At 36.3% G+C, this 26,360-nt stretch overlaps 2 protein-coding genes across 4 annotated transcripts in view; one reads left to right on the top strand and one right to left on the bottom strand.

The window, feature by feature from the left end:
* Positions 1–688: 688 nt before the first annotated feature.
* LOC139148321 (RNA-binding protein NOB1-like) lies at positions 689–12,773 on the bottom strand. Its single transcript, XM_070719699.1, is given in 9 exon segments — positions 689–1,131; positions 2,034–2,175; positions 5,534–5,631; positions 7,513–7,779; positions 7,782–8,093; positions 8,547–8,618; positions 9,832–9,965; positions 10,514–10,646; positions 12,677–12,773. Coding segments are annotated over 9 exon segments (1,485 nt in total). The 5' UTR covers positions 12,746–12,773; the 3' UTR covers positions 689–873.
* Positions 12,774–12,997: 224 nt separating this feature from the next.
* The window catches only part of LOC139148320 (NEDD4-like E3 ubiquitin-protein ligase WWP1), a 29,201-nt gene continuing 15,838 nt past the window's right edge, over positions 12,998–26,360 (top strand). The window contains exons 1-4 of one of the 3 annotated variants that reach the window (XM_070719698.1): positions 12,998–13,135; positions 17,288–17,365; positions 17,728–17,817; positions 19,530–19,680. In XM_070719698.1, the coding sequence (XP_070575799.1) occupies positions 17,751–17,817; positions 19,530–19,680 (218 nt within the window). In that variant the 5' untranslated portion in view covers positions 12,998–13,135; positions 17,288–17,365; positions 17,728–17,750. The remainder of the gene's footprint in view (positions 13,136–17,287; positions 17,366–17,727; positions 17,818–19,529; positions 19,681–26,360) is intronic. The other 2 variants (XM_070719697.1, XM_070719695.1) reach the window with 2 other exon arrangements.

Below are 26,360 nucleotides of genomic sequence, written 5' to 3'. Positions count from 1 at the left end.
TTAAAGCTTGTACTCTATCCCTGACTTAGCAATTAGTTTTATTTTCGTAATAAATTTTGTTTTAAACGGAAACTGCTGAGTTCACCCTTTTGTTCGTTTTCTCCTGCACGTAACATCATAGATAATATTGATAACAGATGACTTTCCAAGTTGTTGAATTGGCATACTTAACATGGTATCATTACTGCAGTTATGTCATATCTAGAATTACATAGACAATCTCTAATAAAGTCATGATACAAAAAGTAACATTTTACCAAGTTTACCAAGTTTAGCCTTGTCAACATACATACAAATGTACCCCACATATAGTTTACCTAACATTCACAACCAAACAAACAGAACACATCTAACCAAGCAAATGGTCTCAGTGACTGTACTTGTTGAAGGACTCTATTATACTTATCTAGTGTCCTCTACACTGAATTGATTGCATAACTGGAAAGTTTCCTTAACACAAGACAATGTTACAGATTACGTCAGTCTGGCACAAGGAAATTTCTAAGAATTCCTAACTTGACTCTGTGATTTCAGAAATGTTATGAGATTTCAGAAATGTTATGAGTTACAGGAAACCATGACAAACACGTGTTCAATTTCTAGAACTTTTATTGTAAGACCTACATAACTTTTGATTACAATAAAGCTTTGAGTTAATGTATGATACCAAAGTTCTTATAGTCAACTGATATACTTAGATTTGTTAATTTCTGCAAAAATGTGAAAAACCAGTTCTTACTGGGAGAAATGCACACAAAGAGCAACATTGTTAGATTTCATGAATGACAAATTGACAAAAGAATATGTGAATAATACAGTCATTCTAAAATAAAATATTAAAAGAAATTTCATGTTTAGCTTTACAAACATGCTTCATCTCCTTTTCTTCCTTCTGTTTTCATTTGGATTTCTCCTAGATCCAGAATACGAAGACTGTCGGATTCCTAACTGAGCTGCCCTGCTGGTTACATCATTCAGAGCAAATGGAGACATGTTAGCAACATACTCTGGGTCAAACGCACTGGTTTTCTGTAAAGATTTCTTGGATGGTCTGTTTTGGGGTAGAGGTTGGTCTTCTACCAGAATTGGATTGCAAGCATGTTTCCCTCCTTTGGGTGCTGGTATTGAATACTGGTGGTGAGAGAGACAGATATGTTAATTCACATGCATGGCATTCCAATGTACAGTTTCACTGGACATGATTTCAAAACATCATGAGGAATGTGGTTGACATTGCTTTAAATGCATTTAACCTGTTCACCCCTAATTCCCTGCTAACACATAAAGGGTTAAATGCTGAAAATGCTGCATTTTTCCTCTGAGCTCACCCAGAAGGGAATCAGATTGGCACTTATTGCGTACCTAATATGATATGCAAGGCAACGGAAACATCCTTTCATTAAAGTTTAACACTGAGAATAAGAGATAGCTACTTCACATATAAGATTTTGTCATTTGTCTCTCCAGCAATCTAGCTTTCAAAGTTAAAGAATTGAGTTAGGAAATTGCACTCAGCTTGCCTCAAGATGGCGCCCTTGCATGTTACTTTGTTGGCACTGTGGAACTACCCTCACTTTTACTTGTGCTTTCGCATGTTAAATGTTATCTAGCCCAGTCGACAGGAACTAACATGCTCTTCTATTATTGCCTTGATGATTTTAACTCTATAATTCTAGCCTGTCTTTAAGCAGGCAAAATTACCACTGTCTCCTTTGGTCAGGTCAAATGTAAGGTAAGATGATATACGCAATATTCTAATAAATGCCACTCAAAATGACATAAGCTTGTAACATTGACATTAAAATATTATTGGGTACAAATATGATTAGATAGTGTTTAGAGCATGAGACTGGTATGCTCAGACAATATTATATCAATTAATAAACTCTGCATTGCTATGTAACCAATTTTATGAAGTGCATCTCTGTGTTTGAGAAAAATTCATAAGAGCACTCTATATGAGTAACAATTGCCTTTCTGAATTTCAATGTGTAACAGACATGACAACATATGGCTGAAAGATTTTATTGTACCTTTAATCCCCTTGTGTTGAGTTCTTTTCTTCGAGAAATGTGGTAATGTTGACTGCCATCTTCATCCACAGTCACCGATACTTTCTTCAAAGTCTTGTTTCCACATTTGGGGCAAAACTGTTTTGTCATTATGCTTGTCACTCTGTACAAATACACATGAAAATACATTACTGTTTATGATTAGCAAAAAAGCAAATATGGTCTTCATTTTCAAACTAGCTACTGTATGTGAATTATCAGTGAGTACAGTACTCTGAACCTACCGTGTCTTGAACTCACTAATCTCTGATAGTGGGTCTGTTACCCTAACTACTGGTCCCCAGTGATTTACTTCAATGTTCAATTCCAATTTACTGATAATTATACAATCAAACTAAATAAACTTTTGCTGCCAGGATATCAAATTTGCACCGGATTGATCTGTGAAAAATTTGTTACCTCCACATATTCGTTTTCACTGACAACAATTCAAAACACACACATGACATTGCATTCTTACAGGTTGATTACTATGAAAACTCCATTGCAAGTCCAAATTAATCTTATACCCCAGCAATATGAAATGCTCCATCTCATAATGACTTTGACACATCTGATAGAAAACAACCCTAATATCAAGACTATCATGTTTTCCAGCAATCCAACAAATACTTTAGGAAAAAATGATTTTTTGACAAAAAATGGGAAAAATTGTCCCAAAAATACAAATATGAAAATTTCACCTAAATTTGAACAAATCTGACAAAGGCCAACCCTAGGATCATACATACAGGTTTCAAGGCAAGAGGATGAGCGCTTTCAGAAAAGAAGATTTTGGACAAAAAACGGGAAAATCCCCAAAAAATACAACTTTCAAAATTTCACCACAATTTGAAGAAATGTAAGTTAAGTCACTATAAAGAGCCTGCATACCAAGTTTCAACCAAATCTGGCCAGTGGTTACAGGGTTTTAGCAATTTGCAGGATTTTTCCTTTTTTTGCATCTTTTTGACTTTGACATGTTCATTTCAACAAATTCACATCTCCATCCCTGGGTGCACCTGTCCACCAAATTCTGAGATGGTAGGTGCTGTGGTTTAGGAGGTTTTAATGTGGACGGACATACCTCCGCACATACTAACTAACATACATACATACATACAGACAGACAGACAGACAGACAGACAGACAGACATTTATTTTTACAGCTTTTAACCTCCAACAGCCGACCAACTTGTCAATATCAGCTTGTTCAACTTGATACAACTGCTTATAATAATATAAACGAGAGTTAATTACATTCTAATTAAAGTAAATAAGACTTGCTTATCAAGATTTACGTCATAAAAAACAGCATATCTGTCAGGTTATAAAGAATCTTCAACTGGCATTTTTTTCAGTATTTTCATCCTATTAACTAAGCACATTTTAACTTTCAAATTAACATTGCAAGTAAGTACTGTTGAATAAGTTGAGCCTGGAGGTACTCAGAGAAAGCACACTGAAGAGACAAATGGTTGCAACTTAAGAAGTTCAAGGTCATCAAAGCATTATAAAGAATCATGTAACTCTTTTACTGCACTGTTTACACAAATTGCATAATTGCTATAAATAGCACATGAGAATCTTACAGCCCAGCTTTACCATAAAAACCCTATCACTTTGACCACTCTTTTAATTGACCACTCTATTTTTTTTCCTCAAAAAGTAATTTTATTTTATCCTTACCAAGTCAACCATAAATGGAAATTGGAACTTTCTCTATCTCAATTTATTTGACCACCCTATCATGACAAACTATTATGAGCAATTTCTTTTAGATAACATACAGAGCACAATATATGACGGTTCAGAATATGTCAAAGTTGGGATTCAGGAAAGTTGCCTTTACATGTTTTAATCCTCCAAGATGGTATTTCACTATGAACTGTCAAAAAAGTTGAACTTTCTAATAATTCTACACTAAAATTATTTTGGCTTTGTTGTTTTCCTAATTACTTCAGTTATTTAAAATCATATTAATTATTTTCTGGTTGAATTGATAGGGTTTATACAGTACAAGAGTTACATACAATGTAAGTCAAATTCAGTTAAAACATCAATTACCGTCTAACATTGCATCATTCCTATAAATAGCACCTCAGCCTGGAACAGTACAATCATAATCTGCTCATTCACACAGGCAGTACTTGACTTTGAATGAATGACCTACTACATTTCACCTATGTACCAAATTTGAAAGCATGACAAAAAGTACCACAAAATTTGCAAATTTCAGCATGAGTTCACAGAGTCATCTTCAGGTCACTCCTAGGAACCTGCACACCCAATTAGAAAGTAATGGCATACACAGTTTCAACGAAGATTTTTTTAACCAAAAATGGCAAAAATTGTCCAAAAATACAAATATAAAAATTTTGCCAATAATTTTGATGAATTCTATTTTGAGTTATCACAAGGCACCTGCACGCCAAATTTTAAAGCGATCCAACCATTGGTTTAAGAGGAAAAGATTTTTTACTGAAATGGCAAAAAAAATAGAGAAAAAAATTCATTAAAAATCAAAAGCAGCCAATATTGACACCAAATCTATATGTTTGAATGAGTAGGGCCCAAGGTACCTAAAACCCAAATATGACAATGATCAAAAGAGTAGTTCCTGAGTTACTGATTTTTGACCATTTTCGCCCTTTTTTCTACCTCATTTGCATATACATGAGACTAAAAAGTTCATTTTAACAACGGCACATCTACATCATATATGGCACAACTACACCAAAATCAGCTTTATACGTGCAGCAGTTCCGGAGTTTTTGCGTTGGACGGACAGACATCCATACATACATACATACATACATACAGACAGACACCTCACATACAGACTTTTTTCAACCATATAACCTCCAATTGCCATATATGTATGGCAAATGGGAGGTAAAAAGAGGCAAAATTGGTCAATAGGAATTTTTCATTTCACTGGTACTTTTGGTATAAAACTGGTAAAAAGAAGCCAAACATGGTCAAAAAAGTCTGATTCCTGCTTTGTCAACACCATATAACTTTACAAAAAGTTGTTATGTTCCTCACAAAACAGCATCTGAGTTTGCCCTATTTAGCCAGCAAGAAGACATAACATGGTAAATTGAACTATATTCACATTATGAAGGTGCAATGTGAGGGTGCATACCATATATGGTCTTCCAGTTAGAGTCTAGCTTCACTGGCATATCACAGAGTCAATAGTTATCTAGTACATGAATACAAATGTAGTCTACATCAACTTTGTAAAATGGGTATCTGTATGTAGTCTGGTATTGACCAAATACAATTTATCATTTGTATGTTTAGATTCTTTATTGTATTCAGCTAACTATATAAGAATTCTTTGCAAAGTCTTGATTTTACGGTACTATCTGAGAGTTGGTCAACTTCATATTTAGTCAGGATGGCAAACTTCTTCTACCAAAAATCCACCTGAACATATACATGTATTGTTGTGATGAAACTTGAACGGTACTTACTTGAAGCAGGCACTGCATTTGAGGACGTAACTTTTAGCTCTTTTAATCAGCATTCCACCAACAGAGATTACCGGTATACCCATTTGAATTAGAACATTCTGGGGGAAAAAATTGTGAAACAAGATTATATACAACAATACCGTAAACTAATTTTAATCATTAATAAAGTCATCGTTGATGACACAGTCCCCACTTGTTAATGGGTGCTTGATTACAGGTCCTCAGAGAGGATAGAGTCCTCTTCATTAGGTCTGTGATAAAAATACTTTTGAATAAATTCGCTTGATACATGTCTGAGTTGTAGTTCAGGACATGAAAAAATCGTAATAAAATGGCCACATGGTGGCCATAATGGATCGAATCACAAAACAAATCAATGTGCATATGTATGATATACGGTAGGTCAATGTCCTTGTACCAACTTTGATTAAATTGGTTGAAATATGCCTGAGTTATGGCTTTGTACATGAAAAAATCATAACAAAATGGCCGCACAGCAGCCATATTGGATCGTATCACAAAACAAATTAACATGCATATGTATGACATTGGTCAATCTCCTTGTACCAACTTTGAATAAATTTGCTTGATACATGTCTGAGTTATGGTTCTGGACATGAAAAATCGTAATAAAATAGCCACACGGCGGCCATATTGGATCGTATCACAAAACAAGTCAATGTGCATGTGTATGACATAGGTTGATGTCCTTGTACCAACTTTGAATAAAATTGGTTGAGATATGCCTGAGTTATGGCTCTGTACATGAAAAAATCGTAACAAAATGGCCGCACGGCGGCCATATTGGATCGTATCACAAAAAAAATTGATGTGCATAGCTATGACATTGGTCAATGTCCTTGTACCAACTTTGAATAAAATCTGTAGAAACATGCCTGAGTTATGGCTCTGTACATGAAAAATCGTAATAAAATGGCCGCCTGGCGGCCATATTGGATCGTATCACAAAACAAATTGATGTGCATATGTATGACATAGGTCAATGTCCTTGTACCAAGTTTTAATATAATCGGTTGAGATATGCCTGAGTTATGGCTCTGTACATGAAAAAATCGTAACAAAATGGCCGCATGGCGGCCATATTGGATCGTATCACAAAAAGAATTGACGTGCATATCTATGACATTGGTCAATGTCCTTGTACCAACTTTGAATAAAATCATTTGAAACATGCCTGAATTATGGCTCTGTACATGAAAAAAATCGTAATAAAATGGCCGCCTGGCAGCCATATTGGATCGTATCACAAAACAAATCGACGTGCATCTGTATGACATATGAAGTAATCCTTGTACCAAGTTTGAATGAAATCGCTTCGGGCATCTCTGAGATATCTGCGTGAACGGACGGACGGACGCACGCACGCACGCACGCACGCACACACGCACGGACACGACCAAACCTATAAGTCCCCCCGGACGGTGTCCGTGGGGACTAATAAAGTAACATATAAAGATGATTACTTCACTCAAGAAACACATATATACTTTCTGCGATGAAAAAAATCCTGAGTTGCTTTTATTTACAGGTAAGGAAGTAAGACCTGTACAGTTAAAGACTCCATCTTTCTCTCAAAATTTTCAGTCATTACACAGGAGGGTTAATCTACCACTTGTGTGGGCTCATTTTGCATCTCTAGGAGTATTGTAAATATTTGAGAGAGTCCAAATATCTGTCCCTGACATACATCCTACCTTAATCTTGCTTCATATTCACATCACCCAATACGATTTACCCTGTTGTGAAGTGACTGAAAATACATGTGCATAGATAATGTTTTGAATAAGTGTCTCTTACACTCAAATAAACCTTCATGCAAACTTATATATATTAGAATCTGGTGTCCCATTGACTATAAGCACTTGCTAACATCGTAAAATTTTGGTACAGCAGCCACTACAAATTAAAACATTTACCCCAGAGTAATGCATTCGAATTGTCTGCCATGAAATATATACCTGCATTGCAAAGTCTGAAGTCATACACCCTACGGAAACATTCTGAATTGGTTCCATGTTTTTGTCCTTCATTTGACTTTTTGCTTCATAAATGTTCTGTGGTGTTATCCATCCCTCCTCATCATCCTCCTCATCATCATCATCATCGCATGCTGGAGCAGAATCGTCATTGTTACCATCACAAATATCACTATCAACCTCCAACTGCTCATCTTGTTGCTTGGTAACATCTTCTGTATTGCACTCTTCAGCTTTATCTCCATTGCATCTACGCTTGATGTTTCAGCAACAGTTCTGCCATTTTCTCCTGTACTGTGACCAACATCTTCACTCGATGCAGGTACCTGTCCACCTTCTGCTGCTTCGACATTTCCTTCAAGAACACATTCACTGGCTTTCATTTCCTCCCTGTCTTCTTCAATATTTTCCGGACAGTTTTCAGACACATCTTCAATTCTTTCAAGAATAACATCATTTCCTTTTTGGCTTTTCTCAATGTCTACCTCTTGTCCTTTCCTGTCAATGTCTTTGCTTTCAATGTTAAGTTCAGAGTCTGGACATGAAACTCTTTCTTCCTTACTCTGCATTGTACCCAAGTCATAAACAAAGACAAAGGAGCATTATAATAGGAATGTGACAGAGCAGTGCATGTACTTTTAAAAATCCTGTCAAGCACTGCTAACTTTATTGGCATTATCTGTGAATATAACAACTTGTCAATTGCAGTTTTATGCCCTAATCCCAAAAGAATGTTGAGATACACGTTATTCAGTTTGTCTACTCATCTGGTAGATGTGTAAACTCCATTATTATGGTTCAAAAGTGGATTTCGATCTGGGCTAGAATTCAAATGTAAACAATAACTGTGCTTTCTTCATATATATAGATGTTGAGTTGACAAGCCAAATTGTGGGCATTTCAACATGAAGATGTTGCAACTGATATACAAAACCAACAAAAAGTGATACAACGATCATGGGTTACAGCTACTGTCCTTTTACATGTAATGATCGTACAGCATTAAGGAAACTTACTTTGGGGGCTAGATACCATCCTATAATATCTGTAGCCCTTTCAAGTGGCCTTCTTGAACTACTCCATGTTGCCTGATGTCAAGACAAAAATATTGGTTGATCAAATTTTCAAGATTAGATACATTGATACAGTTAGGTTCCCAGAGGGAGCAACACATGAAAGGAACAAAAGTCTCTGTTGTTGATTTTTAGTTTGATCATTTTTTTATCACAAACATTGGTTGTCTTGCAGATGGAAAGACTGGCATACAGAAGAGCAAGATATTACTTGCCACTCATTATATCATCTAACACCTATTTTATTCAGGGGTGAGCAAATCCTTTTGAGATACACCAAGCCCTGAGTCCAGGGCTGTTCACTCCCAAAAAGTACTGGCCAACCATCAGAATCCACTCGCCCCTCGGTCAATATCGTTGTAAATTTTGTTAAAGTCATACTATCACACTAATTAATCATATCAGAAAGTATTGCATTTTGGAAATATTTCACTAATATGCCATGGATTACCAAACAATGACAATGCAATTTGTGGAAGTACATGCTGTAGAAGTTCCCTTTCCTAATCGAATTATCCCAAATTCTCTGGTCTGCTGGACTGGTAGATGTGAGAAAGTACTAGCCTGGTCAGAAAAATTGCTAGCCCATAAGGTCAAGCTAGAGGATTTGCTTACCCCTGCCATTTTCCATGGCACTGAACGTCAGAAAATGTGACTTCATTTCCCTTAAGAACTTCACTAGTACCCTATGACATGTTCATCTATCGTACCAGCTCCGTAATCAGATTTAAATTTTAGTAAAATTATCACATCACTCATTCTCTCAAAGAATTTTTTGATTTTCTATAGTTTGTAAATTTATCCCTTTTTCTAACTAAGTTGAATTTTGTGGAGAGTCTTATTCCCATGAAAGCTAAAAAATATGAGAAATGAAGTTCAAAACAGCTGCCTTCCATTAATTTGTACGACTTTGATATTACAAAACTAAAGATAAGACTTTTGATGGGAATTCAAACGATAATATACCGCATCGAATGGAAATTGTGGGAAATACTTTGAATTACAGGTTCATCAAAATTTGAGCTTACTTACAGTAAAATTCAATTCAGTCTAGTGATTGTAAATTGTAACCCCTTAGGGAAAAGGGGTTTGTTTCAATATGTACAATATTTCATCTTTTAAACTCCCTATTGATGAGAAGCTATCAACACAAGCACTCATAAGAAATCTCCTTGTACGTATATTGCAATGCTTACTGCATATGCTACATTTTCTTTACACACCTTACCTTTTGAGCAGGTTCTTTCTTAAGATGTTCTGTTCCTATATGTTCCTTGGTTAAATGATAGGCTAGTGCCATCACTCTTACATCAACAGCTGATAAGCTTGGATAATCTCCGGTCTTTTTGGCAAATTCTGTCACTGCAAGTCAAAACACAGAATTGATACTTGTGGAAAACTATGGTTCTTTACCTGGCATTAATCCAATTCTAGATGTCCTATCTGTCACCTTTTCAGAACCATCATTAAGCACAAACTTTTACAATGCTAAAATTTCAGACTGTTTCAGTGTAAATGTTGCACTTGATTCAACACAAACTCCCACAATAACACTATTTCAAACTGTTGTAGCATAAATGGTGAGCTCAAGTGTAGCGGTAAGAGTGTCAGAAAGTTCTATCAACTTTTCATGAAGGTTGTTGGTAAATATTCAAAAACCACTGCAAATTCTCACTGAAAATCACAAATTTCCATATTATCCAAGCCTAGATTGACAGGAAATAAACATTTTCTTTTGCAAATAGACTGTGATCTTTATTTCAAACTGGGGCAATATAAGGCACTAGGACTATTAGCAAGTTTGTCAAATTGACAAGAAACATAGACAGTGAAATTTCTCTGATTTCTCAAATCATGTAGCATAAATTTGTGAATGGTAAGTTTGTTTGTGTTTATATGACAACTGGTACCTGTAGCAATGCTCTCGGGTGATGGTTGTCTAAATTGTAGGTCATATGGTAGAACCGCCAATCTCTTACGCGTAGCTGCATCTCGGATTTCAGAAACTACATCCTGGATTGTGTACACATTTTCAGCAATGTTCTGAAAGAAAATAACCACTTTCATTGTAAATATTAATACATTAAGTCAAAGCTGATATTAACATCTCGGAATACAAGCTTGTGCAGAGTACAATTGGAAATGTAATTTAAATCTCAAGTTTGCACGGTGACCCTTGACAAGTCATAAAGGCTGCAATGGAATAATGTAATATATTTCATCCAAATCAAAAATTTAAGGGTACCTTTCAATTTATTTTCAAATCTTTAAGCTATACCTTTATCACTTGCAAATCTTTATAAAAGTAAAAAAAAATATTGAAGTTGGGGCTATGACATGTGATGACACATCACAATCATTGGTATTGTAATATTGGCAACTTTGTGGTCACGGAAAAAGTTTATTTTCCTGGTTGATACATGCACATCAGTGAACAGCTTGCAGCCACCTTTTGCAGCTGCAAGTGGCTCACTGATATATCACTACAGTACAGGATGATAAGACTTTTTTGGTGCACTGTACACACGGTTTCCACCATTGCAATCCCACATTAATTGTGTGTGCATCGTTATGTCTTGCCCCATCTTCAATATTTCTTTACTTCTGCTCAGATGTTTCAAGTGATTAAGTTATCAAATAAACACATTAACTTTAATAACTAAATTGAAAAGAATAAATATTTTCGTTTAGGAAGAAATCACATTATTCAATAGCAGCCGTCATGGCTTGTGTCAAGGGTCACCGTCTGGGCACAAAGTACACTGGGTAGCCAGGCTCAGCGAGTTGCTGTACGTGTAGCAAGCCAGGCCATTAATACCTGTGATGAAGATGAGAATCTTACAAAAAAATTTTATCAAAAAAATCTACCAAAACGTGTGTACTTTCAATTGAAATATTTCCTATCGAACTCTGCACAAGCTAGTGGGCTTGCCTCTATTAATTGATAATGATTGAATCACCTAACACAGATGATTACAGTGTTCTATTCAGAAAGGGAGATGGCCTCATTCAGAATTCAGCATCCTAATTTCGGCCAAAGCAGGTACATGCCTCACAATCGTGCACTCCCAAGCAGTTAGCTTCAAAATTGTAGCGCTACGGTGAGGCGGTCGGTGATTTTTGGTTTTTGCGACCTCGCTCACCAGTAGCGCTACAAGGCCGATGGCCCTGGGGAGTATCATATAAGCGCGTCGTACTCGACCAGGCGTTTTGATGTGGAATGCAACATATTTACTGCATTTGGTCGTACGATTTATCACTACTGAAGACTAAACAGTATACAGCACTAACTTTGTCATTTATGGGGTTTGGACTTTGTTCAAACACGACGATCGCGTTCTAAAAACATTGAGCGTGGGGCGTCGGTGTTTGTGGGAGCCGCCATTACCGGAAGTTCGTAATGACGGCTCCCAGAAATGTTTCGGAACGCGATCGTCGTGTTTGAACAAATTTCAAACCCCATAAATGACAAAGTTAGTGCAGTATACTGTTTAGTCTTCAGTAGTGATAAATCGGTACGACCAAATGCAGTAAATATGTTGCATTCCACATCAAAACGCCTGGTCGAGTACGACGCGCTTATATGATACTCCCCAGGGCCATCGGCCTTGTAGCGCTACTGGTGAGCGAGGTCGCAAAAACCAAAAATCACCGACCGCCTCACCGTAGCGCTACAATTTTGCAGCTACCAAGCAGTATGCATACACTATGGCAACATACGAGAATGGCACCAGCACTTTTCAGCGATCCGTCACCCTTTCCATCTTTGGTCGTTGTGAGAGGCTAAGTCTCCTCCAAATCACACCACAACACAAGCAAGGAAATGATAGGGCAACGAATTGCAGCGTACTGTTATCAGAATGAGTTGACAAGCTCTTCATGGACACAGATTAGTGACAGAGTGACACATACACACTGCTCACTACTTACACATGTTACAGAGCGGCACGTGGTGCATGTATATACAAGAGCGTACGGGAGCATGTATTCAAATAGATATATCATGTTTGCTTATGTAGTTTTACTGGCGTATGAACGAGAGATAATATCGTTAATATCGCGATCAAACAAACCTGTACATCTGCATTTTTGATAAATGCAGCCGAGTCGACCACCACATGTACGACTGACCGAGAAGCCATATTGTGCAATGTTTCCTTTTAATTTCAGAGGGCGCTGTTGTCAGCCACCATGATCAGCCTCTTTCAACACAATGTAACTTACCGCTCCCACTGAAACACTTTTACATTCAAAGTAACACTATAATTACAATTTTGTATTTATAAAAGCTTTTAAAAGGTGAATTATGTAATTCGATCTTCAAGTTGTACATATGAGCTATTTGTAACTTGTACAAATACTTTGCTTCGAGGCGAGCCTAATTTTTTAGTTTTACATCATCGTACTTTATCACGTGACATAATTTGCGATGGCGGATCTGTCTCCAAAACTTGATAGTCAAGTTTTGATCTTGGAGTAGAGTATCACCCGACCCGTCCGCAGGCGCTCGTCGTTCTCTTGGAAAACAAATAGTAAGTAACGGGTAGCAATTTCATGGCGATAATTTCATCTCAGTGTTCATTTACAATAAGTCTGACGGCCGCCAAAGTGGAGTATGTCACTCGGAAAAATATCCAAGATGGCTTCTTCTACCTACCTGGGATCGTGTTTGTGAGACTGATAGGAGTATGTACAGCATCTGTTAGGCACATTACCTAATGTCTACTTCTTGGTATGGTGCAGTTTATGTACAAAACATATGAACCCAGATTTCTTAATGTCCGCCAGTTAATTTATTTTTAGTGGATAGTATGTACCGATGAAGTGAGAGACGTCCAAAATGAATTACATTGCGTTACGGCTTATGCATGAGTTCAAACTCCACAGCCAGCAACGGTGCAAATATTGATTGGTCGTCGATTGCTCGTCATAGTCAATATAACGCACACCACACAGCAAATTTCGAGGTATAGCGACGCTGTTGTTTATCAGTTGAATTATAGAAAATACGCCTTAAAGGCCTTTTGTGAACGCGGAACTGAAAACCCGGATTAAGAAAACCTGTTTCTTTGTCAACAAATCATCAATTTGGAGGTAGCCGCGGCGGCCTCAAGTTACTTAGTGTGCAGTATGGGCGTGTTCAGTGTACAGACAGCCGTGACAGGAAGATGTGCGAGTTTCCAGGTGATACCAGTGATTTTCACCTCAAATCCCAAATATTGTTCCTCATGATACACAATACTTAGAAAATAGATGGGTATTATTATTAATTATTCATGAATGTTCGTTGGTAACACCGGTGCACGCAGGTCCGTGAAACTGCAACTTACAGGATGAGTAATGTCGATGTGACATGATTTCGTGACGTCTGTTCTCATACTCTTCCCGTGCACTGGAAAATTGTATGAAATTTTATTTACAAGATTTTATTTAGCATGGAATTTTGCATTGCTTTTGTCGATTTTTTTTCTTTCGTGGACTTAATATCTCAAAAAAACTACCTTAAACTGGACAGTTTTAAAGTCTAATCATGTGATGTTTCTACGTTTAGATTGTTTGTGGTTCCTTGTGTGTTTTATTGCATAAGGTACATTGTAAATTTATCAACAGATGGGCACCATAGTGTGGCACAGTATTTTCCCTTCTGAATCGTCATATTTGTGAAAGTTGCCAGATAGTGTAAGTCAGTGGTTAAAAACATGCAACTACCACATCCACTTATGCAAATTTCAGCTGTTGTTGTGATTTGTTTTTGTATTTTGTATTTCTGTGGACTTTAATTAAGGATTGGACTGTGTAATCCACGATCGTAATGTATAACATTTTCATGCTTATCGAGCTGTAGAGGCATCAATAAGAATTGCTCAGTTCTAAGCTGTGTTTACCTGGTACATGTAAATCAGCATTATCATAATACGGTTGAGAACGTAGTTGGCAGTGAAATTAATTCTCTTGTGGTTATTTTGAGATGAAAGCTTAGTTTAGCCATCGTAATATGCTGTGGTACCATAAAAGTGGTAAACTGGGTCAGTATAGGTTATTCCAAAAAAGATGTCTAGCAATAACCCTTCCGTTGTTGGATTTACATTTGATGAAGGTACAGTTTTGAACATATCATTCAAACTACTTGTCTCTTAGCTATGCTGTATGGTATGATTGGCTTCCTATTTGTGTATTGCCTGAAAATACAGTACGGAAATGTTTAATGCCTTTTACTCCAAGATCATGAATTCATCTAAGTCATTTTCAGAGTTTAAGATATTCCAAATTTTAAAAATAAGCTAAATTACCAGAAGGTGAAATGTAGAAAAGAAAACATCTGTTTGTATTTTTACTCTGGATCTGCCCGTATGGTGCCTGCATCTTTTGTTCAAAAGTAAAGTCTACATTACTATTGAAGAGGATATTAACTGAAAAAAACGGAAATAAAAATATTTTTGCTATTCCTGATAGTGCATATGTTTCTTCAGCTCAGACAGGGAAGAGGAAATAATTGCGTTTGATGATGTGTTGTGCTGTGGCTAATTGCATATTATCAAAAGTAGTACAAATCATAACCTGCTTGTGTCGAAATAGTTACCGTGGCATTGGATTGTAACAGGAAAGTCCCAGCTATTTATGTATGATTTGTCACGTTCATGCAAGGGACATGGATAGCCTTATGCTGATATTTGTAGCCTATCACAATACATATCTTTTTGATGAATTAAAGCCGTGAAAGAGTCATACAACAAATATTTACTTTGGCGGATATGTGGTTTTTATGTTGAAACATGGTTCCCTTGCCATTGATAGTGGCACCTATTCCAAATGGACATATTATTCAATATTTCCACATATCAAGTTGGCACCTTTTCTGTCGCCATGATCAAGTGTACTTCGATCATTGTTGTCACATAAATCTGGCTAATTACTGGATTGCATATGTGTGTTATAGACCCAGGTAATTTGGTGATACTTCGTTGTCTATACCATCATATAAAGAATTGATTTAGTCACTACCTGGCCAAGATGTATGCCCTTTCCAGAAATAATTGTGGCTTCCGATCAAGCAGCAATATTACCTCTAAAATTTTTTTTATTTTCACGCATAGAAAGGAAGCTCTTTTGGACAGTGCAATTGTGTCTGTTTGGACTAATTGAGTTCATGAAAATAATGCCAAAAGTTCCAGATCATGACCCTTCAATCTTGTCGAAAAGTCTCTCTTTCCTTGAGTTGATAGCAGCCTGATTATTCCTATGATATACTGTTTGTCAACTTTTGATTGTCAAAAAATGTATTTCATATCAAGTTTTACTGTAAAAGGGCACATGGTGATAGAAACAGAGAACTGAACAATACCAGCCCTCCCAAAATGTAAGAAATATTTGTTATTCAAACTTTGGCGCCTAAGCATTAACACAGAAGGTTACCCTGTAAAGTAACTTAAGTATAAATACCTTTCCTGCTTTCTCAAAAGATCAAGATTGTGTGACAGTGAGAAAAACAAAATCATCCACTCTGTGATAGTATGCAGTTGATTTATATATAGAATGACCATCTCAAAATTGTCTTCAATTAGACAAAATATAAATCAATGCAGCACATTGAGCAATTCAAAACTGATAAATTAAATATTTCTATGTGTCCATTCAAGCTCTAGAGATATTTTATTTAACTCTTTGACTAGTAAGCTTTGTGTTATAAAAAAAAAGGCCAATTTGTTGGCATTCAGTCATTTTCATGATTAAACAAACATCGCATTGTAGCAGCCATTGAATGTGAGTCACCAAGACACCTTGTTCCACCAACAATGGTTATGCAAGTCATATGATGGAGCTGATATCATTTGCATGACATGTCTTCAAGGCCTTGGAAGTGCTGATTATTCTTTGGTTATAATCATTGTCTTGGGAATATTAGGGAAAATTATGAAGAGAGGTTTGTTGAGATATTCATTTAAATGTTTTATTTGTTGGTTATAAATTGTAATTATCAATGAAACATCATGTTAAATATCTTTCTACAATCAAGCAACAGAAAAAAGACACCATTTACTTAATTTTGCGTCAACTGGATGTCACGAATCTTCCATACAAAAAAGAAGTTCTAAAGGTTCAATACATGATTTATAATATTTACATAATTCAAAGCTTGCCTTGGCAGGACATGCTTGGATAAATCCATTGTAATTTGATTTCAGAATGAAACAGAGCTGTATTTCTACGTAAATTCAGACTCAGCCCTTAGGGCAAGGGCAAAGATGTTGTGCAATGTTCAGTCATGCAGGGTGTGAGAATAAAGTAACCTGCCTTCAAAGAGTAACCATAAACTCTAGCACAGTACACTGTCACTGTGTAAGACTTTATTATTTAAATACTCTGAACAAAATGCTGTGCATTAGTCTCTGTGCTCACAATGATAGGCGTTTTTCTTTGATGATACACAGGACTGTTGCACTCTCAACTCACTATATCTGAAGAAGCTGTTCTTCATGTTTTCATCGTCTGTAATTCTGATGTCAAGAATCATTCATACTCAAATTCTGTGTTATTCCAACAGGATTTTAAGATTTATAATTTGACTACGTTTACAATTACAAAAATCATTTATTTTGAGAAAAGGTAGTGGAATTCTTACCGTACCCACACACATACTGGCAGGTGTTTATAAACTGTACTGCTTTCTGTCTTTCTCTCCTTAGATAACCTGAGTGAAGAATTAGAATGGGATCTTACTAGTACCTTTGTTAGTGTTTTTCCTTCTGTTGCATAACATAAAAGTGAGTATTACAGTGAAACGATTCCCACTGTTATAATAAAACTTATTCACCCTGTTAGGTTAATTGATCATGATATTGCAGTCGGTGTACAGAAAAGACAGTAATCAAAAATAGATATTGTGTTGAGAAAGTAATGTTCAGTGCCAACCTTAAAAGAATACTTTTCTACCACTTGTTATTCCACGTTGTATTTCTAGAGACAGAGGAGATAAAACTTCTGTAATGTATGATTTGTATGCCTTTATGATCTGAGCCTAGCCTATAAATTGAGAAATACAATATGACATTTCATGAGCTATTTTGTCCTTAGATACATATCCTCATAGTATAATTGATAATAACTGTATGGTATTTGTTGGCAGAAACAAAAAATAGCAAGTGATCCATGGCCAATTCACAAACCCAGCAAGGTGCAGCAACTGGTCCAGCTTTTTCCCAGTTGGTAGTCACAGGTAAGAACCCTTAACATTGAAATTTGCCGTACTTTGATCCTGAAAGTAGAGTGCTCTGAGCAACCGCGTGGTCATTGACCATGTCGGCCTACAGTAATATTCATGTGTTCTGCTGGTGAACACCCAAGATCAAAGGTTACTGTAGATTGTATGACACATTTTATATGTGGACATGAAAGATGGATTATAATATGCGACACATGCCAGTGTCATTTTGTACGTGCAACCTGTAGCTACTGCGTGATCTTGAAACTTGGTGTTATTACATGTACCCTACAAATTGCAGCGTAAGCCTGGCAGTCTGTACCCCACTATAATTGCAAAGGAGAAAAAGAATACCTTTTGTTTCATTAATCATAGTAAAGTTCATTGGTTGAATGACATTTTCCATTGACAGCAGTCTCCAACATGTTCACCTGACTACACACTCAAAAGATATTTTTGGAAAAGTAAAAGTTGTTGTGGGTAAGCCCTTGCAGTATGAAATGTGTTAATAAAAAACCTGGTAAATAAATTAATCACTAAACTGATGTATGTCCTAAGTAGGTAATAGGTAACACTAGAAATATGAAACTTTGTATAGATGCTAGTTTGTGATATTTTGAGTGCTTCTACTGAAACTCAAGTTAAATCCAATTTAAATAAGTCTATCATCAGGTTATGTGTTATCATTAACAACATCATGTTGTGCGTCATTATTTAGTACTTTGACCTCTGGCACCAGCAATGGTTAGGACAATCCTATTGTATTCAATGTTATAATCAAACTATCAGGTTGGGATGCGAGGTGTACAAGGTTATCTTTTGCGAAGTGTTATTCATCAGTCGTCAATGTACAATTGAATCTGTCAAAATTAAGGCAAGCTGCATTTCAAATGAATCTTGTGATGTTTCTCATATCATCAATTCAACCGTAATATAATTAATGAACATTTTACTTACCATAGTATAGAGTGGCAAAAATACTGTAAAAGTCACTAATTTTCACAGGAATTGACTATTATTTAACATTTGAAACATTTATACGATGATTTATATTCACTGATTGCCAGTAAAACAACATAATCTATTGGTATTAAAGATTTTAATTTTTATTTACTTTAGTTGATTCATTTGGGAAAATGGCAAAATGAAACCATAAAAAATAATAATGCTCTTAAAATTACTGTAGTAGACGATGGGAGGAAAAACACCTAACTTTGAGTAAGAAATTTTCTTTGAAGAAGTTCTTCACAAAGTTCATGGCAAAATCCAGCAGTGTTTCATATATGTGTTAAGTAGCTTAGCAGCATTCAAATTTTAATGGAAAAGTTGACAGAAGTTGAACCTGATGTCATGATGGAAGGTTACGCTTTGAATAAGGATATAGTTGAAATTACTGTGTTGCTAATTTATGATTATCTACAGGACATTTGTCATTTTCTGCTAGAGTCTGTATTTAAGACCAGGAGTCTAAGTGTATATTTTTTCTGTAATGTTGAAAATCATGCCGTGATGAACTGTGTTGCCAATTCTCATTATTCACTTTTCTGATTATAGTTTGTTTTCTTTCCAAAATAGCCACTTACAGTGCTTTACAGCTCAAATTAAATTTACTTGTTTCTCATTCAAAATGAATTTGAACAAATTTTTGTCTATAGATCTACATTTTTTTTTCTGTAAATTTCAACAAGACATTTATTCTAAACTTATAACCATCTCATAATTTACAGCTGCTTCTGCCAAACTCAAAGATAGCAGTGGAAGTTGGTTCAGTGGTAAACCTGACCCCTACGTAGAAGTCATTGTAGATGGTCAACCGCCAAGAAAGACTGAAGTGGTCAAGAAAACATGGACTCCACAATGGAATGAACATTTCACAGTGTAAGTTCAAATGTTATTCTAGGATGGTAGAGTTGTGATTTTGATCCGGTTAGATTGATAGCCTTAGAGTGAGCTGCTTTTATGATAGAATTTCTACATGCAAACATTTGTCAGTTTTCCAAGCAGTCTTGATGCTGTTCTGGTGACATCTTGCCAATGTTTTAATTGGTGTGTTATTATGGTCTCTGGAGGAAATCTCCAAGCCTCTATCCATTGGGATTAATAGCCTTCAAATGATCAATATGTGCATCGTTTTTTCAATGAAATAGAGTGCTATTGTTGCCTTGAAAAAGTGTGGGTAATGATCTCAAAACATAATGATGTCCCGACAGCCAGGAATACAACAGAGGCTAATGACCAAGGAGGTATTGTTATACTTTGTACCACAGCATAGTGTAGTTGTATTTATAGTATAATGCCAAAGATGCATGGTCATGTGTTCTCATTTAATTTATTGATGGGGAGTGTTCTGATGTTCACAAATGTCAATGCAGCGTAACCATTGAGTGAGTCCACACATACAGATCCGATACTATTGTTTTCTACAACTTTGGTCTTATGCAGCCATTGATGGAAGGATGATGGAAATGAGCCAGCCAGACACTTTGTACTTAATATGAAATGAGTAATTTAGTGTTTAGGTAGTGTTTACCTCAAGAATGACAGTGTAGAATGTTGACTTTTTTCTTCGGGCGAAAGAATTTTGAATCATCTGAAGGTAATCCTTGTCAGAAATGCAAAATACTGTAAAATCACCAGTGATTCACCTGAATCGTATTTTTCTGTTTTTGCAGGTAGGTAAATCTACTGAACTACATGATGATCCCAACAAAAATATTAAATAAATCTCTATATTAGCTTATTTGCTAATGGGTGCATATGAATTTCTATCATGTTATCAGAAATTCAAAGTAGGGAAATACAGTAAATCTCTGTGAAAATTGATGCTTTCAAAGTATTTGTTGGCATCTGAGTGTTAAAAGGCAATTAAGTAATAAATTGTAGACTGTCTTAAAAATGCTTTTTTTGAACATTGCTTTTCCTTCTTAGCATTCATAATGATTTCCTAATAAATTTTAATGTCGCAAACAAAGAGAATTTCAGAGTTCATTTTCCTGACAACCTCTCACTACTCCAGGGTATATTCCAGTGTTCAATCTAGGATTGTAAACCAGGGAACATTTGAGCCCCCTCCATAAAAATTATTGGGCCATGACAGGTTTTGTAGGTCAGTCTGAAAAGGACCAGAAACAAACAATCATTGTTTATCAGCCTACACTTGTTTTACCTTCTTCTTTTTTCATGTACAGTGCTTTCCCCATCTGTATTTAAGACACTTCGGAGCCATGGGAACACATGATTCTTTCTCAATGTGCCATTTTGTACCCTATTCAACTGAAATGGGTAATCCGAAATTTTCAGGAATAGCAAAAAAAATCCTAAGAACCTGCATATATTTGCACAGATTTGCATTTTCTATACAAGATTAACATCATTGAGGTAGGACAGAGATGACACACAATACCTTTGAATATCACAACCATGGATTAGTATAGTAAACCCATAGACCCCATTATTAGAGTCAAAAGTAAAACTTCATAGGGTACTCTGTCCTTCACAATGACCGGTATAGCACGTCACTGTATTATTTTAATTTCTGAAAAACTTCATCTAAGTTTCCATATTGCTTTCCTATGTTTTCACTGTTGATGATAATTCCCTAATAATTATGCTCATTAGGCTGCATTATTGACCAACTGTCACGAGCTGGACAAGTTTTTAAAAAGCCAACACTGAGTAACAATACCGAATAAAAGTGCTTTCAATATAGCCTAAGCAGTAGCTTTGAAGACGTTTACAGTGGAAACATTGGCAGGATATTTTAAACAACAAAACAGAGCAATTTCAAGTAAAAACATTGAGAAAACATTAACAGTGTTTTTCTTTCAAGTCACCCAATCCAGAAACAGACTAATCAATCTGTATGAAATTTTTTTATTTTCACAGCAGATAATAAAAACAGGCATTTTCATTCCATAATTCTCCGGTCCACCATCTTTGACTTGGTAGCAAAAAAGGTTTTCTAGTTGATATTTTATGAAGCTATGTTTCCTTTTAGCATCTAATTTTATTAGTTCCAGAGACCAGCTCTGGAACTGTTAGTTTTTGCTCACTTTCCTTCTTTCTTTCTTTCTTTCTTTCTTTCTTTCTTTCTCTATTTCCGGTATTACTATCATAGAACATGCTATACACAAATTTTACCTAAATTACCCAGAATGCATTGCGACACGCTTATGACGTCATCGCTCAGCTCGGACGGGTTTTACGGGCATTTCTTGTGTGCTTATTTATTTATTTTTTATTCTGCATTGCTCGACTATCATATTGCGTTCAGCTATTAATAATTCTAGCTTTCTTTCGCTTTGTTTTTTGTTGCTTTTTGATTTTATTTTTCTCTAAATACTCGCCGTACGTGGCTATACTGTTTCGCCCGAATGTAACAATGGCGGCGCATAAGATGGCTTCGCTCGCATAGAGAGAGAAAATTAGGCTTTCCCTAAGTTTACAAGCGCGGCTGGGTACATCGTGTACCTAGGCGGGGTGGGTGTGCTGGAAAACGAAGGTAAATGCAAAATTTGGATTCAAAATCGGCTGTTTGGGCGGAGAAACTGCCCGCCGTATTTCTGAGGAGCCACCAGCGGTTTTTCCTATATCAGTCTGCGAGGCCGTTTAATGCCGATAACACACAGCCCTGTCACCGCACCGGCGCCGGCATGCGTTGGCTGCACGTTAAAGCAGCTCAACTTTCCAAGATCAAACGGTCAGTATCTCGTGAAAACAGCGACATTGCAATGAAAATTGTTTTAGTCTGTGCTTTTAATCAAATGAAAATGCATGTGGCCTCGGTTTTCAATTTCAACGGCCTAGGTCCGATGTTTCCTCTCGTCTGATCATCGTCGTAAACCATGCGCCTCTTTACGGCAACAACTCAGCGCTACCCGTCAAGCGATTGATTTTTGCGTAGGTCAGCGAAGCGAAAATTATTGCTCTGGCTCAACGAGAATGTCGTCTGATATACATTTCCGTGCGTTGTCGCCCCCGTATGTATCTGTTGCGTTTTTACCGTACATGTAGGCATTTGTAATCTGTGGACTGCCTTGCTTTTAGTTGTATATGGTGTTTACTGCTAGCAGCCCTAACTATGTACGTGCTTGAATATTAAAATCCAAAGCACTCTTTCATTCTGCACCTATCTTTGTCACACATTTCTCGTTTCTTCCGCTGCTCTGGTCTCTGGAACTTCGCTTTTGCTTGCAAATGCTTTCTAGTTGTATTTGTAGTGGTACTAATATTTCCATGACTTCGCCAACATATAGATTAATCAGTCATTGCCATGTCTGCCTGGCCCTATAGCTTACACAATGCCTTTTAGACTCAGAGGAATGAGTAACCTGCAGCCTAAATATCGTTTATGCTCTCAAAGTTACATATTCATTGTCCATAAAGGCTTAGAACATTCATTTAAATCATTCAATAGCATTGCTAGGAAAATCAACTTTCCACTATTCAAGTACTGATGATGTTTGTCATTTCATATGCTATGCTATGCATATATACAGCCATGAGGTCACGCATGGACTCAAGACACAAACACTTGTATGTAGCGATAGTTTATTTCTTTGACAAAAACACCACTGTGCCTTGATTGGTGACAGACTTTGGATATTTTTTGAAAAGGAACACAAAATGCATTCTTTAATTCTTTTCTCTCTGTGGCTAAACCCTTTGAGTGCCATATTTTTCCCTCCAAAATTTTAGTGCAACATTTTTGTAAATTTTTGTATATTTTTCTGTAATTTTTTAATAGATTTGGACTGAATTGACATGATGTCATATTGGCTTCAGTTTTTAGCTCCCATAGCCATATGTATATATGGCAATGGAAGCTATTCTTACAGGCTAGGAAAATGTCTGTATGTATGTATGTCTGTGTGTCTGTATGTCTGTATGTCTGTATGTCTGTCCGTCAACATCAAAAACTCCAAAACCGCTGTACATTTCATCTTGATATTTGGTGTGTACATGGAAAATGGGCTGTAGATGAGATTTTGTTCAAATGAAGTTGTCATTGCCAAAAATATGCAAATTAAGTGAAAAAATGTAAAAACAGTCAAAATTGAAAAAACTCAATAACCACTGAGCAGATTACATGAAAAATTAGCATGTAAGTACTTTGGGCTGACATGAAATGATTGTGCGCATCTTGGTCAGTATCTTGGACTTGCTATTTTTCATGAATTTTTTTGTAATTTTCTCCCATTTTTGGTCAAAAAATCTCCTGCTCTGAAACCACCAGTCCGATTGATTTGAAACTTGGTATGGAAGTGCATAGGAGTGACCTTTCCCAATTTGGGCAAATCGTGGTGAAATTTGCATATTTTAGTTTACACGTCCATAGACTCCCATGTATAAGGCAGATCTCCATAGACTCCCATGTATAAGGCCACAAAAAATAAAAATTTAGTTTCTCATCGTATTCATATTGCAAAAAGGATGCAGTGGCACAATTTTTAGTCCCCACGGATGAAGTCCAGTGAGCTTATAGATTGGGTCATGTCCGTCTGTTCGTCCATCCGTGAGTCCATCCGTTCACGCAGATATCTCGGATATTTTGACAAAATGTCATGTGACCTTGATGACCTTTGATCTCAAATATACATATTGTCCATAACTCAGTAACCACAAGGGCTACCACCTTCATATATGGTATGATGGGACAGCTTATGACGCCACATATTGTACCTCATTAATTATGACATATCTAATTTTGAGCGAGCCAATAGAGCTAGAGGTCTGATTTTTGGTATATAGGGATAACTTAGCAATACAATTTTTTTGACAAAATGTCACGTGACCTCGGTGACCTTTGACCTCAAATATACATATTTGTCCATAACTCAGTAACCACAAGTGCTACAGCCTTCATGTATGGTATGATGGGACACCTTATGACGCCACATATTGTACCTCATTAATTATGCACATATCTAATTTTGAGCGAGCCAATAGAGCTAGAGGTCTGATTTTTGTATATAGGGATAACTTAGCAAAACAATTTTTTTGTCAAAATGTCACGTGACCTCGGTGACCTTTGACCTCAAATATACATATTGTCCATAACTCAGTAACCACAAGTGCTACAGCCTTCATGTATGGTATGATGGGACACCTTATGACACCACATATTGTACCTCATTAATTATGCGCATATTAATTTTGAGCGAGCCAATAGAGCTAGAGGTCTGATTTTTGGTATATAGGATAACTTAGCAAAACAATTTTTTGACAAAATGTCACGTGACCTCAGTGACCTTTGACATCAAATATTCATATTTGTCCATAACTCAGTACCCACAAGTGCTACAGCCTTCTTGTATGGTATGATGGGACAGCTTATGACGCCACATATTGTACCTCATTACTAATGTGCATATCTAATTTTGAGCGAGCCAATAGAGCTAGAGGTCTGATTTTTGGTATATAGGGATAACTTAGCAATACAATTTTTTTGACAAAATGTCATGTGACCTCGGTGACCTTTGACCTTGATTATACATATATATGCATATCTCAGTAACCACAAGTTCTATACCCTCCAATTTTGATAGGATATTAGACCTTAAGATGTCACATCTTGTACCTCATTATAATGCACATATGTATTTCTTGGCTGGCCAATACTGCTAGAGGTCTGATCTTTTTTCCAATTTAGAACCATAACTTAGACATGCCTCATGTGTTTCAAATTGGGAACAACGACATAGACCTATGTGCCCATAGATCTCAACATATACACTCCAGTGATACTTCTTAATGACCACATTTTCCTGCCCCATCAAGACTAATACTCCTATTACAAGTGGGGACTATGTCATTGTAAATGACTTGTTGATTTAATGGTTGTATCACAGTATTCGATATATCTAATTCTGTATTTTTTCCATTTTATATTCTGAATAATTACATTAAACATATTTCACTGTCTCCAGTACATTTCATTTAAGTATTTTCACTTCATGCACTTTATCCCTTTCACACATGTTCAAATATCTGACCAGAGAACAAACACTAAATAGTCCAGGATGGGAGCTACAGTGTCATTGACGCTATTTTTTATCATAATTTCTGAGAAAGTATGAAAGAAATTGTTTGAGTTTCATTTTACGAAGGTGACAAAAATTGTCGTTGGCACTCAAAGGGTTAAAACGATGTACAAAACGAAATTTTATGCATTAGGTCACTTTTATACCTTCACACGCTTGATAGGCGCCATGGAGGCGGCCTCCACAATTTTATTTGTGCGTTTGGAAGTCATTGCACGTCAATGACATGAGGCCTTGTTCTAGATTCAATAATTATATTCAACTCAAGTGAATGAGACATTGTTGTTCAGCTCTCAGACACTTCATTAGAACAAGTGTTGACAAACAGAAATCACTGTACACATCCTTTTTTCACTTTACAAAATAATGACTCCATCAAATTTTACTCTCAATATACAGTACCATATGTACTTACCTCACTTGAAAAATTTTGTGAACAATAATACAGTGTTGTTCTTGTCTCACAAAAACTATTTGCCCAGAGGATAATTTGTTGTATCTTAGTGACGGAACTAT

Source organism: Ptychodera flava, chromosome 13 (genome assembly GCF_041260155.1).
Source record: "Ptychodera flava strain L36383 chromosome 13, AS_Pfla_20210202, whole genome shotgun sequence".
In the NCBI taxonomy this organism is placed as follows: Eukaryota; Metazoa; Hemichordata; class Enteropneusta; family Ptychoderidae; genus Ptychodera; species Ptychodera flava.
The sequence above is the reverse complement of the archived record's forward strand: the minus strand, read 5'-3'. Positions and strand labels throughout refer to the sequence as shown.